General features: G+C 41.7%; 1 protein-coding gene across 2 annotated transcripts; it reads right to left on the bottom strand.

Annotated features, from left to right (window-relative positions):
* Positions 1 to 299: 299 nt before the first annotated feature.
* On the bottom strand, positions 300 to 14,833 carry LOC311048204 (RNA-binding protein 5-like). 2 transcript variants are annotated; one of them, XM_084061307.1, is made up of 25 exons: positions 14,701 to 14,833; positions 14,189 to 14,241; positions 13,689 to 13,863; positions 12,984 to 13,130; positions 10,426 to 10,495; positions 9,298 to 9,371; positions 8,280 to 8,363; positions 8,127 to 8,187; positions 7,820 to 7,885; positions 7,552 to 7,712; positions 7,341 to 7,438; positions 6,711 to 6,798; positions 6,154 to 6,222; positions 5,997 to 6,063; positions 5,816 to 5,898; positions 5,060 to 5,162; positions 4,847 to 4,938; positions 4,140 to 4,331; positions 3,879 to 4,034; positions 3,303 to 3,380; positions 2,510 to 2,689; positions 1,963 to 2,031; positions 1,760 to 1,863; positions 1,208 to 1,337; positions 300 to 1,109 (listed from the first exon to the last, which is right to left on the bottom strand). In XM_084061307.1, exons 2-25 carry the CDS (start codon positions 14,203 to 14,205, stop codon positions 984 to 986), a joined length of 2,490 nt encoding a protein of 829 aa, XP_083917433.1. In that variant the 5' UTR covers positions 14,206 to 14,241; positions 14,701 to 14,833; the 3' UTR covers positions 300 to 983. The 2 variants fall into 2 exon arrangements, with proteins under 2 accessions (XP_083917433.1, XP_083917434.1); XM_084061308.1 differs by lacking the exons at positions 9,298 to 9,371; positions 13,689 to 13,863; positions 14,189 to 14,241; positions 14,701 to 14,833 and having other exon boundaries at positions 12,984 to 13,050.
* Positions 14,834 to 16,282: the final 1,449 nt, after the last annotated feature.

Here is a 16,282-nt window from a genome sequence, read left to right as displayed (position 1 = left end):
CATGAGGGCACGAGTCACTTCTAAATGTGAATAACCCCTTTTATTGACCGAGTCAGTCTGCACCCTGCAATGTAAAATTCTATGGTTCTGCAATATTTCATATACAGTTAAACTTTTGTCTTGGGTTTGCACTCATTTTATTTTCAAAGGACCACTTCACCCAACTTCATATAATTGGTTCTCTCTAAATGCTCATTATAAGATATAAGACAACATTTGTGTCTACTTGTTCTGTGTCTCAGAGGGCGACTGTGGACCGTTCAGAAACATGCCTACAGATGACATCGTCAGTAAGCAGGTTTGGCAATTTCAAACAAGATATCACACTTTATTTAAATTAAAGCAGGAACAATGGCTTTCGTTTCCATTTAATTACAGTAGTGGAATCCCCATTGATGTCTTGGTGGTCTCTGAACTGTCCATAGCCCACCAATGAGACGCTGAGTGAGTAGACGGAAACTGTGCAATATTATGAGCATTAATGAAAAACAATTATATGAAAGTTAAAAATGGGTGAATTGCTCTTTTAAGCTTCCCAGTCAAACCAGCATTATACTGTTGGCCAATGAGTAGCTAGGCTAGAGCAGTTCAGTGTGTTGCTCGAGGGAACTTAAAGGGCTGGTACTGAGGCACATTGTATAGTCAGTTACTACTCGTCGTATATATACACCAGAGAAAACTTCATGAGCACAATGTTTAGCTTTACTACAGCAGAGGGGAGCTCAAAGGATCACATTATTCTGTACAAATAATACAAACAACTATACAAAGTGTACATGATCCACTGGAAAAAAAAGAAAAGATCTTATGTAACAAAACTGAAATTTGTATACAATGAGAAAATAGAAATGAACAATTGAGCCAGTGAGAAAAGAAATATATATTCACAGTATCATCATCATCAGTGTCTTTTCTTGTATCATTGGCACTGATTTGTGAAAGTAAGCCCCTCGTCCCCAAACCCCCACCCCAAACGGTCATATTCATTCTATTTCAGTGAAGCGTGCAAACATGGCTTTCCGCACAGCGTCCTTGTAGGTGTCAGATGCCGAGAGCTCGTATGCACTTCCTTTGATTCCCAGGCCTGTGCCCTTGGTCCTTAATGAGGCCTGTAGGGAGAGAGACGGGGAAAGACAATTATTAGAAGAGGCAGATTTGACATGGGTCGCCCTCCCCCAACCTCCAGCAAGTTGTGCTTAGTACTCACTGCGATGGGAGCAGTGATGCCCTGCTGGTGGCGTCCTAAACCTTTGCCCTCCTGCCAGCCCATCGCCTGCAGCATCTTGTTCCCAATGTTATCGCTGGTGAGACCGTCTTTGGTGGGCTGCTCGTAGTTTCTGTGTATGCACGTCACAAGACTTTTCAGATAAGACAAACGCTCATGACATTAATCAGACCATGCAAACTATTGATCTCCAAAGACCCATCACTACACGACGTTTGCTACGGTATCCTTTCAGAGAGATGATTAATGTTTACTGATGTGGTGATGGCAGTGGCGGCCCCAGCTAAATGGCCGATAGTTAGGCACTGAAGGAAAATGGATCCTTCTGGGTCTGTAACTCTAATAACAGTGTACAAATGGAACCAAATGGACCGTTATGGCTCTATTTGTACGGCGAGTTAAATGACCACTTTTTGTCGTGTAGACTGGGGTGCAGGCGGGGAAAATCACATCAAACGGGAAGTCCATAGCCTAATAATGCATATCAAACTGGGGGTTCTTTAAATGAAAAAAGGTTGTGATTCACTGTCTTACACTGTGGGAGCGGGAGGCTGGTAGAATTTCTTCTTTTTAGGAGCAGGTGGTTCAGGAACGCCGTACTTCTCCCTTCTCTCTGCAGCTCGGTCTCTGTACTTCAGCTGTAGACAAAAAGGAAAACAAACAACCATGTAATAAAGATCTCATTAAGCATCCCAACACCAACGCTCAAAGATGAGAAGCATATTTTGACCAAATACCTCCGTCCTCTCCAACTCCTCCAACTCGGCTTCCGTTAGCTTAGATCGCCTCTGAATCTCCAGGTTTTGCTGAAACATATTAACAGCGACTAATTTAACCACTTATCCCATTATTTTATACTTTGGCTATTCAAAAATAGCAGATATACAAGCTCATAGCGCGGCACCAAGTGCCACGCTATGAGCTTGTAGATCTGCTATTTTTGAAAAATCTAGAAAATTTGTGCAAATCTTTGAATATACATATTTTTTAAGCAAACATTTTTAACTTAAATCTTTGCTTCTGGGAAGTCCCTGGAACAAAATATTTTGAGATGGGGGTCCGTGGCCAAATACATATCATTTTGGGGGTCCTTGACATGACAAAGTTTGAGAACCACTGATTTAAAGTGTGTGACATTCCAAAATGTCCTCCTGTCTCTACCTAATCCTGTATCCAAGGGACTGTCGTATACCCCCTAGCAGATGGCAGATCCCAAAATATTCATCATAGTGTCGCTCAGATCGAGCACACCTTGCTCTTTCTATACTGCCCTACTGTATGTACCTTGTGTAGGTCGGAGAGCTGCTGGTGACGCAGCAGGGCCTCTTTGTTGGGGAACTGCCTTCGACAGAGCAGACAGGCCATCTTTGTCCAGTCGGTCAGTGTCGCAGTCTCCTCCTCTGTCTGCTCCGCTGCACCGTCCTCTGGGTCACTGTCCCCGTTGTAGGCTGCTACCAGCCCACTCTGCAATTCACAAATACAAAAGTTAGTTCAACGATTCATGATTTTGTGAAATAAACATTCATCTCATGAATACAATTCGTGCAATATCACTCATATACAGATAACTAATTTGGCTGGCCAGTTGAAACACTAAGATTTGTATCAGTTTGACACTGTACTGCACTTTGTATGGAAGAAGAGCTAAAAGGGATAGTTCACCCCCAAAATGACTTTTTTTCCATCAATTAGTCACCCCATGGTGACTTGAATTCATGGATATGTTTTTGTTTTTGTCACATTCCTAAGGCAATAATATGATGACCGGCAGCGGTTCCGGTAGGACAGACAAAAAGTCTCCTTTGTGTCTCCTACCGGAACCGCTGCCTTACCGGTCCGCTGGTCATCAAATTCTCCATGGGGTGACTAATCGATAGAAAAACGTTTTCTCATTTTTTTGGGGTGAACTATCCCTTTAAGTGCTTAACTTGAATAAATATACTGACTTACAACATACATACATTTCCAAAATAACCATTGGATGTTTGGCATAATTCTACTTTACAATGTCAGTTAACTGACATTGAGGATTTTACCAAGGGCCGTCTTTCATAGGCCGCCCCCCCCCCCCCCTCACCTTTGTTGCCGATTCTTGTTCTACTATGGTCTGCACACGCTCGTTCATAAAGGCCTGCACCTCGAAGCCACCATTTTGCTGAAATAACAGAAGTCATGTCACAGAATGCACATCAATTTTAACATGTACCGGGGTCCAGAATAGATGTTCAAGGGCGATCAGATAATACAGTAGGGCTCAGCTAACCTGGAGCCCATCTAAGTCCTGTTACTATTGCAATGTTATTAATAACAACTTTTCATTAAACAGTGCAGCTGAACAAACATTTGAGAGTTGAAATTGTTAATAAGTTGTTTTTCCTCATCAGACCTGCCTCTCTCCACATACCATTATAAAACCAGAGTGATGTTCTAGTCACAGTAAATAATGATTACATTCATTTAAACACTTTCAACCTGGGGTTCCTATGTTGGGAATGACATTACAGGTGAAGATTTCCCAAAAATATCCAAAATAACCAATCAACAAGCTCACAATATGTCACATGGTGATGCGTAGTGAGCTTGCAGATCTGCTATTTCTTTCCATTTGTCACAAAGTACTGTATATAGGGCTTAAGTTGAAGCGATTAAGCACCTTTTTCTCAAACAGCGTGGTGAAGCCTGCGTCTGCTGCAGCAGACTCTCTGCCCTCCTCCTCCCTGGACTGTCCTCCTAACGCCTGGAAGCTACTCTTGAAGCTTTCCTTCTGCTTGTTCAGGGTCTTTGCCCAGCGTTCCATGTCTTTAGCGATCTGATAGTAAAAAACACAGGGAATGCATAAAAAATCATCTCCATAAGCTCTGGAAACCGAGAGCACAAAACTGAGAGAGTTCAACAGTTTCCTGTGAGCGTGTACCTGCTGTGCAGACTTGCTCTTTGGTTTCTCCTTCTTCTCTTTAGGCTCTTTGACAGCCGAGCCAGCGGCGGCGCTTGCTGAAGCGCTTGCTGCGGAGGCCTGCTCTGTCCCTGCACCATCGGGTGCGGGGACATAAGCCTGTTGCTCATTGTCCCAGTACAGGTACTGCTGAGTCTGGGAGTTGTAGTAGTACTATAAACGACAAAGATCAGAGAAAATGTTGATGATTAAAATAGCTTCCGGTAGAAATGAAATGCAACATGTGAGTAGGGCTGTCGCGATTACAAATTTAAGTTGACGATTAATTGTCACTGAAATAATTGCAATTAACGATTTAGTTGTGCGTTTGGCATTGAACATTGGGACATAATAAGAATACGAATTAAATTTCTTATGCCTTTTAGGCTCCGTAATAAAAAATTGCACAGGGAAGATATGAAAAATAACTTCAATATACAAAGAAAGTATTGACATATTTAATACATTTATACATGGTAAAATAGCAGAAATAGCTGATCTACAAGCTTGTGCCGCGTTGTAAGCTTGTAGATCAGCTATTTCTGCTATTTTTTATACTTGAAAATGTGTGAACATTTGACGATGACTTGATTATCTCAAATAATTGCGATTAGACGATTATGCAATAATTGTGACAGGCCTAGATGTGAGGCAACTGAAAACAAATAATAAACACATAAAATCCATACTTGGCTGTTAGCGTCATAGTACAGCCCCGTCTGTGGATCGTAGTAGTAACCAGAAGACTCATCATACTGGTAGGTGGATGTGTCAGGGGCACCTGGTGACAAAAACAGCAGTACAATCATTTTACAGTCTATTTCATCCATTCAATGCATTAAAGATAGTTCTATTCACTACACCTGTGGATAAAGCTATAGTGTGGTCAACTCATCTCTTACCAGAAGCGTTAGGAGCAGCAGAGTCATTGACGGCTGCAGTTGAGGATGTTGCCAGTGACGACGGGGCCTGCAGCGCCACGTCTATTTCACCTAATTGGTGCGCCTGAGGGGAGGAAAGAAGACAGGCTTATATCGGACTCTTTTCCCGGTGTTTCCCCCGGGTGGGCGTGGTTTTGAGGTTATGTTCAGGCATAGTTTCTGTGGTAAGGCATAGTTTCTGTGAGGTTAGGGTTACGCATAGTTTTTGCAGAGGCTAAGGTTAGGGGTTAGGTGTAGGCATATTACCACGCCCAACTGGGTGAAATACCAAAGAAAGAGGGAGTCCCAGAATGATATAGTGTGGTATAATTGTGTGTATAGTATGAACTTTTCTTCTTGATATAATACCTAGATGATAATTAAGTTATTTTGTTGAGAGTTGAGTGCCGTTATATATACACACACACACTCGTCGCATTTCTATGCGTCTAAGTGAAATCACTTTTGGCTCTGCGTTGTGCAGAGGCCCCTGAATATGTTATGAAAATGTGTGGTCGATTGTTTCGTGATTGGTTTATTGGCATTTTTGCAAAATTTGTAGGACAAAAACAGTATTTGAAAGAAAATGCTAAATGGTAGAAAATCTATTCAGGCGGAAATAGGTGTGGGCTATATGGCAAGTTGTATGATGATTTTGTTAATTGTATGACCTACGGGTTGGTTGGTTGGTTGGTTGTAGAGAGAGAGAGAGAGACAGAGAGACGATGAAGTATCTACCTGTATCGCAGACTGGCTGATAAGGAGTGGCTGGGACAGAACCCCTGTGACTGCTGGGATCAACGTCTTCACTCCTGGAGCAGCTGTGGAACAGGAATAATAAGTTGTTGCGTTAGTAATAATAGATGTCATAGTTGTTTCATTTAGCATGTTCAACACAATGACTATTACTTGTTAATACCTCCTAGCAGTCCGTCTCCTAAGACAGGTGCCAATGCTTCAGGCTGCTGGGGCCACAGCTGATAAGGCTGTACGAGAAAGGATGAAGCACTGATTAAAATGTTCATTCAATTCCTCAAATCATTCATGTGATGATGATGATGATGATTTGCACTGACCTGTGTATACTGAGCATAACCGTCCTGTGTTGAGGCATAGTCAGACGTGGCGCCTAAACCCTGCTGCAACTAGAAGGTAGAAACTGGTGTGAGCAATAGTGAAGTGCAGGTCAAACTTCTAAGAAGGCCAGGAGGTGCTTAGTAGAAAAATATATTATCCGTACACAGTCACAGTGTATTTAAAGCGCTGTATTAAAGTCTTCCTCAAGCAAAGACCATTTGAACAACACACTGACTAGAGGGTAGCACGGGTCCATCCATTTCAAATGGGCCGACGAGAACCGTGGCAATTGAAACCGATCAGAGGGACAAGTCAATAGTTTGGCCCCGACCCGGCTTGGTTTCGGGGTTCCGGTTCCGGGCAGAGCCGTGCTACCCTCTAATACACACTAGACTAGAAGCTATCAACAAAGAAATATCAGCAAAATACTACAAAGAGCTTTTGTTGTTCCATAATGATGTCACAACAACGCCTCAATGCCATGTGGCATCGGCTCCTGAAACACATATTTGTATTGAAGAAAGGATGAAAAACACCAAACAAAAACAAACTGTACCTGGCTGGATGACCACTGAGCAGCAGCAATGGCTGTGCTGGCAACAGACAGAGCGTTGGCTCTAATCCCTTCAGGCTGCACCGAGTCTCTGTGAGGGAATAATTGGGGCTTGTATCAAAACGTGAAGCTATTCAGTGGGATTTGCTGTGTGCATTATTAGTGAAGTTCGGTGTATTGGAGTCGGGACCAATTAGTTTTAAGTAAAACATCCTCCTGGCACCTCAGGAGGAAGTTTTACTTAAAACTAATTGGTCCCGACCATCAATAACTGCAAAAGGGGATTTAATCATAAGAAGCCGCTGAATGTGTCCCATAAAACTAGGTGATAAATGCATCAGTTTCATTAGGTTTAAACACTTTCAACCTGGCATCCTAAATTTTCAAAAGATTTGTACGACACCAGTGTACAACGAAGAAATAATTGTCTAAAAATCAACGTCACACTTCGATTATTTGATTAATATCGATAGATTATTCATTAAGGAAAAAATCAACAGTTGCAGCCCTATTCGCATGAAAGTTAAACAATCAGGCGGTGACAAAATGATGTCTTCTCCATATATGATGCTTCATGGGGATGAACGCAAATCTGATCTGAACTGGAGGATAATTATGTTTATGATGACTCACTTCCTGGCACTCTTGGCATAATCCACACCAATCGTCTTTCCGTCGAGTTTTAGAGGTGGCTGGAGGCTTTGGAGAATAGTGAGGAGCTGAGAAGCCTCCTACACACAGGGATTTGAAGAAACTTAATCTCAGATATTATGCATGTAGATCCACCCTCCCCAACAAACATTACATCATTATCCCAACACTTTCACAACAGACATGAACATACCAACGGAGAGGAGAGCTGAACAAAGGCGAAGCCTCGATTCTGTCTCGTTTGCTTGTCTTTAATGAGGCGGATGTTGCCAGAATTCAGATTAGCATAAGGTGCCAGCAATATCAGAATCGCATCGACGGTCGAATGAGGGGCAACGTTTCTCAAGATAATTGCTGGAAATTATAGAGAGAAGAGAATTGGAAAGAATTGAGGATCTCTTTATGTGCAATATGTTTAATATAAGATCCTAATATTTGCGCATATGAAAAGCAGCACTCACTGTCGCCATTATAATCCCCCGAATGTTGAGACTCATTCACACCACTTGCTCCAGCAGAGTCCCCCTCTGTGTTCAACAAGAGCAAAGTAGTTTAATCAAGACCAATGCAGAAATTCTTACATTCACTTGACAAGCAACTATCATATCAAATGTCTGGACTATCTCATGTACTGTACTACTTGGCTGTGTTTAAGTTAAGACAGTGAAAGATTCTTATAGGACACACAGTACTATTGTTAATCTTCTATTCCCATCTTTACTCAGTGGACAGTTAATAGGTGGGTACAGGCCTAACATCACTACTCACCAGTTTTGACAGATCCGCATCTGAAACACTTCAACCTCTTCCGGAAATTGTACAGGCCACACTGTGAACAACGAACGGATAACATTATCTGTTTTGTTAGTTACAAATAAGACAAATGACGTTGACTCGACTCGCAGGTCTCATGAAACTCACAGCATTGCAGAGCCAGTTCTCAAACTTCTGTCTCCTGTTGCTGTAATGCATGGCTATGCTTTTTCCTTGGATCATCAGCTTGTTCTGCAGAGTCAAAAAGACGCGAGTTATTTCGGCTTCCAGGATAGTTACGTTAAAATTGGCAGGTGAGGTCCAGCCACTAGTCCCACCCAACGAGTGAGCACACAACTGGAACGGGAAAGCGTGGCTAGGCGTATACACTCATTTAGGTCGAGTCACTCAGTGAATACAGGGGAGCGGTAGCAGATCAGGTGATAGAAAGAAATTCTGAGAGAGAGAGAGCTGTAGGTATGTGTTTATAAGGGGTTGAGTGCTCAAACTAAAGCTATATTGCTATGTGCTAGTGTTTCGGACCGGAGTGCTGCCAGCTCGTCCTTGATCAATTCCCGTCTTCGGATTTTAAATGGGGGGATGAGCAAAGAGCCGAAGAACTGAGCTGGAGCAGAGTGTGCTATGAAACCCTAGAGCAATAATAACTTGTATTTATATAGCGCCTTTCAAAAACCCAAGGACACTTTACATTTACAAAAATAAATAAACTATTTGCCAAAAGCCTGAGTGAACAAGTGTCTCTTGAAAGTGCGGACTTGAAAGAGTCCAAGGTTGGCATCTGGCAAAACTCCATGGGGAGAGACTAGAGAGTTCCAGAGCAGTCATGACTATAAAACAAAAAAAAGGACCACTTGGGCGATATAAGTTCAGAAACAAAATTCACAAATTGAACTGAGCAGTTAAAATGACCCATGTTTTGAATGGTTATTAAATACTTTAAACAAGTCCATGACATCAACAGATATCAGAGGAATTGCCTCTGATATCAGTTTTAAATTACAATTTAGAACACTGTCATTGTACTAAAGCCTTTAGTTCTGTAAATTGTCACTTATTTTTTTCCTTTAACTTTTTTTCTTAAAAACTCTCAAAAGATCAGTTGAATCTGTTATTTGGGGCTCTAATCTCCAAGACAAATTTTAGACTTGGTGATTGTTGAGGCAACCTGATTGGTCTCCATCCATCGGGTAGCATCTTGCAAGTGATAAAACTCCACGAAGGCGAAACCTCTGCTTATACCTAGAGACAGCATTCAAATATAGACGGGAGGTGTGTTAGTCAGAATGCTTTGGTACAAACATTCAAACTCTCAGTCACAGTCGGCTGTATAGCGAGTCCAATTCAAATTAACACCTAAATCAGGTAGGTAACCTTTATCGAAACATGATGATTTCACAACAAAATACTAACACATTAGGGCTGCACCATTATGGCTACAATTACTATCCTGATTATTTAGTTTGATGACAATTATCGATTCATGATTATTGAATCAATAATTAATGTTTTATTATTGTATTTGTTGCTCTTACTGGTGTCACATCTTTGGTCAAATCATAAGTAATGACCTCTGTGGGTTTATTGTGCCTCTGTCAGCCTGATGGACGTGGAGATGGGATGTATAATGTTTTGGTTAACTTGTGTGATGGTGAGGAGACCATAGACACATAAAAAGGTAGACGTCTCCTTTGGCTCTGAGGCGTCTGTATCTCGGGCGCCATTTTGGAGAAGGCAAGCTTCCTGCCTACTGGCCAATCTCAGTGTGTCATTTCCAGGACTTGGCAGAATCTAGTTGTATAAAAATATAACGGGATATTTTTATACAACTAGATTCTGACAAGTCCCGGAAAAGATGCGCTGTGATTGGCCAGTAGTCAGGAAGCTTGCCTTCTCCAAAATGGCAGCCGCGATACACGTCGCTCCGATGAACTGCAGAGGCCAATGAGATATCTAGGTTTCTATATCTATGGAGGAGACAATGGCAAGGTGCGACAGTGGAACATATAAAAAGGTGTTTAAATGAATTGCCACGGTTCACGGTTATTTCACTGAAAGCTATCACGATTTGTGATTAATTGTGCAGCCCTACTAACAAAGTAAACAACTATCTCCTTGCTATACCCTAAATCACGTCACACAAACATCTATACAATCGGGCACAAAAGGGGTCCTATGGCTGACAGCTGTAGAATGGGACATTGTGGCATAGCAGTGATAGGGGGAGGCAGGTTGCATGGTGTGGATGTATGGATATGGAATGTGAGATGAACCCTCTTGGAACTACGCCACTCACCCGTCCTTTTCTTCATCAAACGGATGTCCACAGGTTGCGGGCCCTGCAGCTGCTCAAGGGCCGTCCGGATCTTGAACCGAAGATAAAGAGGCTCAATCAGATTTCTTAACCCATTAAAACCGGCGGGAACTCATCTGTGTCATTTTAAGATTTCTTTGGCTATTCAAAAATAGCAGAGCTACAAGCTCATAGCTCGGCACATGAGCTCGTAGATCTGCTATTTTTGAATCTTTGAATACATTGTTCTTCAAATGTCTTTTAAATCCTAATTCTTTTTTGAAAAAACTTATGTTGCCCTAAAATGATGTGTATTTGGCCACGGATCCCCATCTCAACATATGTTGTTCCAGGGAATTAAAAAAATATTAAAACACACATATATACATTTTTTTAGGGATGTCCCGATCCGATCACGTGATCGGGGATCGGGGCCGATCACGTCATTTTCAAAAGATCGGAATCGGCAAAAAAAGATCGGGGATCGGTAATAAAAAATAAAAATAAAAATATTCATATTCTTTTAAATATTGTATTAATAAAATATTTTTATTATTGTATTTAACGTTCTTAAAGTCATCATTAACAGCGTCATATGGAGAAGTGTTCTCCCTCGGTAAAACAACTCGTAATGAGAAGTCTCTCTCGTCTCTGTTTGTAAACGTGTTGTATCTGCAGGCTGAGCTCTCCAGCCCTCCCCTCTCCGCGCGCGCGCACACACACACACACACACACACACACACACACACACACACACACACACACACACACACACACACACACACACACACACACACACACACACACACACACACACACACACACACACACACACACACACACACACACACACACACACACACACACACACACGGTGGCCCCGTGGCGTTCATAGAGGGAGACGCACGCAGGAGGAGTAGCGCTGGTCGTCAACTTTTTAAAACATCTTGGATAGACCACTGGAATAATAACTGATCATCTTACATCTCAAATAGTCTACTACTAACCTTTGTTGCTGTTGTCATCTCAAATTGACCAGCCAAACTAAAATCCACCATTTTAGAGAGTTGCTCCAACTTCCTTGGATTAGATAAGAGTGATCAGATGCGATGCGTTTTCAACACAAATGCGCATATTGTTGCCAGTCAGCTGACTAGCTGGTTAATGATGGCTCGTTGAGGCTGTATGCGCATTTGACCACATAGCAATCAACATCACTAATTAGTGTGTGTGTGTGTGTGTGTGTGTGTGTGTGTGTGTGTGTGTGTGTGTGTGTGTGTGTGTGTGTGTGTGTGTGTGTGTGTGTGTGTGTGTGTGTGTGTGTGTGTGTGTGTGTGTGTGTGTGTGTGTGTGTGTGTGTGTGTGTGTGTGTGTGTGTGCGTGTAGATCTGCTTGTAGATCTGCTATTTTTGGCTAAAGTTCTCCTCAGAAAAGCGATGCTAGGGTTCAAGTGGTTAATGTAAAAACAAATAATCATATAACACAAAGATTTGGGGGACCCCCTGTAGTAACTCTGAGGACCCCCCCAGACCCCCTGTTGAAGACCCCTGGTGTAGATATCAAGTAATTCCCTGTAGAGCAGGGGTCTTCAACAGGGGGTCGGGGACCCCTAGGGGGTTCTCAGAGTTACTACAGGGGGGTCTCCAAATCTTTGCGTGATAGGACCTTTTTATTTTATTTACATTAACCACATGAACCCTAATATCCCTATATTCTGAGGGGAACTTTAGAAGAGGTAGAGGGGAAAAGAGAAGACCAAGTACAGAGCCTAGGCTCAACTTTACTAAGTACTGAGAGTTTGACATGTCTGATAAATACACTGATGACAGTGCTGTTAAACAAGTCTATGGAGCTATCTATAAAATCTATGAAAAGGTTTAATCTGCAACACAAATGTTATACAATATGTATTGGGGGTCCCTGCTTCATCTCTCCCTTAGCTAAGGGGTCCTTGACCTAAAAAACCTTGGGGACCCCTGCTGTAGTAATCAGAGTAGACCCTCTCCCTCACGCTAAACTTAAATTACTTCTAAGTTCCACTTCTCCCCAAAATGACAACTTTATTTTCCATCCTGAATGACAAGTCTAATATTATTATTGTATTTTGGTTATGTGCGATAACTGCAAGCCAATGTTCAGAGATTCAGTATTTGTCTTCATTTCTTTAATTAACATTTATTTTGTTGGCAATAATTCAACTGTCAGCCAGTGTTTTGAGACATATTGTCTTTTATTGCTACAAAATAAATGATAAAAATAAATTCTACATTCTACATAAATTATAATATAATATATATTTTTTTAATGAAAAGATCGGATCGGGAAAGATCGGGATCGGCAAATACTCAAAATCAAAAGATCGGGATCGGATCGGGAGCAAAAAAACGTGATCGGGACATCCCTACATTTTTTCCCACAAATGTTCAAGATTTTTCAAAAATAGCCAAATAAATCCTAAATGACACAGATGCGTTCCTGCTCATAAAAAGGGTTAAAGCAATACATTTCGTTTCCTCAGTCTTATTTATAATTATAATTGAAATAAGGCTTGGCAAACATACATCATCCTCTGACATGTGGAGCGATAGACCTCGAAGCATAATAGTCTTGCTCTCCTCCTCTTCCTGCTCCATCTTGTAGTCCTGGTCTGGATCCCCATCATATTCATCATCTGACCGGTCACTGGAATGTCGCTTTCTCTGCCCCCTCTGTACAAAACATACAAATAAAACCTGCATTGTCATAATCCACAAGAATTACAAACAAGTGGTGTCCAGGGCTCTCTTTCCAGAGGTCTACAACTTACATCAGTGGTTCTCAAATTTTTTCGTGCCAAGGACCCCCAAATAGACACTTATTAGCCCGCGGACCCCCATTTGAAAAGATAAGCCAGGGACCCCCCATAATAGAAGATGTTTACGGCTCTCTAGCAGTGATTCTCAACCATTTTAATTTCAAGGACCCCCAGTCTGACATGCATTAGGCTACGGACCCCCATTTAATGGCATCTCTATCTCTGGGACCCCAATTCATATTGTAAAATAAATGTTAATTTAACTCTGAGAGTGTACAAATGGAACCAAATGGTTCCATTTGTACACTCTCAAGGTTACAGACCGATAAGGGTCATTTGGTCCCTGTCCATCCTTTAGCTGGGGACCCCCTGGAACCCCCTCAAGTACCCCTGGGGGTCCCCGGACCCCATTTTGAGAACCAATGACTTACATAATAATCAATGTCCTCAAACAGCTGTTATATTCACTGACCTCAGGACTATCTCGACCTCTCCGTGCATCAAATCGTTCCCTGTGCCTTTCATCGCCCCACCGTCGATCACAATCCCTCTCCGCATCACGGTTCCTTCTCTCATGCCTTTCTGGATCGTCTCTACTCCCATCTGTTCCAGATCCATACCTTCCACTCCGTTCCCCACGACTCAGTCTGCAATAAGGCCAAAATGCATTAGTACCACAGAGAGACTTCAATGAGAACACACGTGACATGACCTGCTGAGATGATGTATTGGCAAATAACGTGACACTGTTTCAATGTCACGTTATTTGGTTGCACCCTGTAAATAAGAAAGGCTTTAATTGTCTCGAGTTTGCTGCAGTCAGTGCCTTCCTTCTTCTCTTCAACACATGTGACATGTCTCCCAGCCCACTAAAGAGCAGGATATGGCAGATTGGCAGTAAGTTATGTTTGACACCAAAATATTGATACAGAGACTAAAGGCGAATGCATATTATTAGCATATCCTTCTTACCTTTTATCAGCTCTCATTTGCACTGCAGAAAATACTAGATCCGTCAATTAATTCTGAAATAAATAATAAGAACTTAGACAATAAAATTCATTTTGAGAGTCCTTAATACTTAGCAATATAGGAGGTACATTTGCCCAATGGTTCTCAAAGTGGAGTCCTTGGAAAGTTCCAGGACGCCCCCCAGTAAAAAATATCCTGGGCCCCAGGAAAATTGGCAAAGGGCCCCCCATGTCAGGGCAGGGACCCCAGGACCTGGGGACTCGGGGCCTGACATGGGGGGCCCTGACATGGGGAGCCCGCGGCCAATTTTGCGGCCTTTGACACGAAAACACAGCATTATCAGCCGACCCATGATTATAACTAGTTAGTAACTAACCTGGTCTGTTTACATTACAATCTATCAGCATATAAATTAGTTTAGCGTTAGCGTACTAGAGTGAACTATAACCAAGGCTTTCCCATCATAAACACCGATGTAATATAAATGACAGACACTCCAGTGAATGACCTACCAGTGCAGTGAAGTCCACGGGTTAACTAACGTGCATCAATCAGTGTTGTTGCGGATAACTAGTAACAACATGGTAAATAACTAGTTACACAGCGGTGACATTAGCTAGGAAGGCTAGCTGGCTGCTGCTGCTGCTAACTTCCGGGTGTGCAGCGTTGCCAGGATTTGTGAGAGAAATAAGCAACCAGTTCTGAGAAAACAAGCCCAAATGAGGCCACATGAGCACTTTTAACCGTAACTGTAAACTAGTGTAGAGGGTTGGCTATTTTCAAAACATCATCTTGAAATAAAATGTGGAATATTTGGGAAAAAAATGTAAACATTCTAATAACACAAACCTGACTGGTACAGGGCTCCATGGCACAAAACATTTTCAGATGGGGTTAGGGACAAATACATATTAATTAATTTGGGGGTCCATATGGAAATATTTGAGAACCACTGGTTAAAATAATTGGAAAATTGTGAAACAAGCCAAAATAAGCAACTACACTTTAGAAACAACCCCCCAAAAAAACACAACCCGCAACTAACCAATATTTACAAGACACTTTAAAGAAAAATAAGCCCAGTCACTTATAATAAGCAGACAAGGCAACACTGGCCGGGTGTGCCCATCCCCCATTGGGTGAGAGAAATACGTCTTTATTCAGCAGTATTTTCTCACACATTTATAAACTTATGTTATTATTTAATACATGTATATTGTGAAAATAGCAGATCTACAAGACCCTCCTGGGGGTCCCGACCCACAGGTTGAGAAATGAGAACCACTGATTATCACACTCGTGCAGCTGCAACGTCTGGCAATGTGGAGGCTAAAGATCATTAGGCAAATGTGTGAGTCAAGAAAATAAATTGCAATTTATTTTCCTTTTTCAGTCCCCTGGCAAAGTTTAGTTATTTTGTTAAACCTTTTTTTTTTGCCCTTTGTTTTATTGTTGAATTCTATTTGTCTATATCAAAGGACTCATACATGTACACAATGCAACTGTTTACATTTTATTTATATCTTATTTTTATTATCACAATTTAGAAAATAGAAAATAAATATTCCATGGTTTGCTCCATGGACATTCCATCACCGCCAGGCAGCGCTGTAGTCTCAGCCTGGTCTCAGCCAGTGATGCGCTTTAGTGTTGCCAGGTCTGCTTTATAAGCTTTTGGGCTTGTTTCTAAAGTGTAGTTGCTTATTGCTTATTGTTGCTTTATATTTCCTAAATGTTGTTTAAACCAGTGTTTCTCAAACATTTTCAAATCAAGGAACCCCCCCCCCCCAATGAATATGTATTTGTCCACGGACCCCCCATCTGCAAATATTTTGTGCCAGGGGACCTCTGTACATACCAGATTTGTGTTGTTAAAATGTTTCAAAAAATATTCCACCTTTTGTCACTTTTTTTTCAAGAATTTGCTTTTGAAAATATCAGATCTACAAGCTACAATCTATAAAAAATAAAAAACAAAACAAATCTCTCCTTTAATAGTCGCTTCTTTTGGGGTGGTTGTTTTCATAGACCTGGTTGCTTACTTCTCTCGCAAAACCTGGCAACACTGGCTTTGGTTATCCAAATCCAGTAAAA

The sequence above is a fragment of the Gymnoscopelus microlampas genome (genome assembly GCF_963454915.1).
Source record: "Gymnoscopelus microlampas genome assembly, chromosome: 7".
Lineage (NCBI taxonomy): Eukaryota > Metazoa > Chordata > Actinopteri > Myctophiformes > Myctophidae > Gymnoscopelus > Gymnoscopelus microlampas.
The sequence above is the reverse complement of the archived record's forward strand: the minus strand, read 5'-3'. Positions and strand labels throughout refer to the sequence as shown.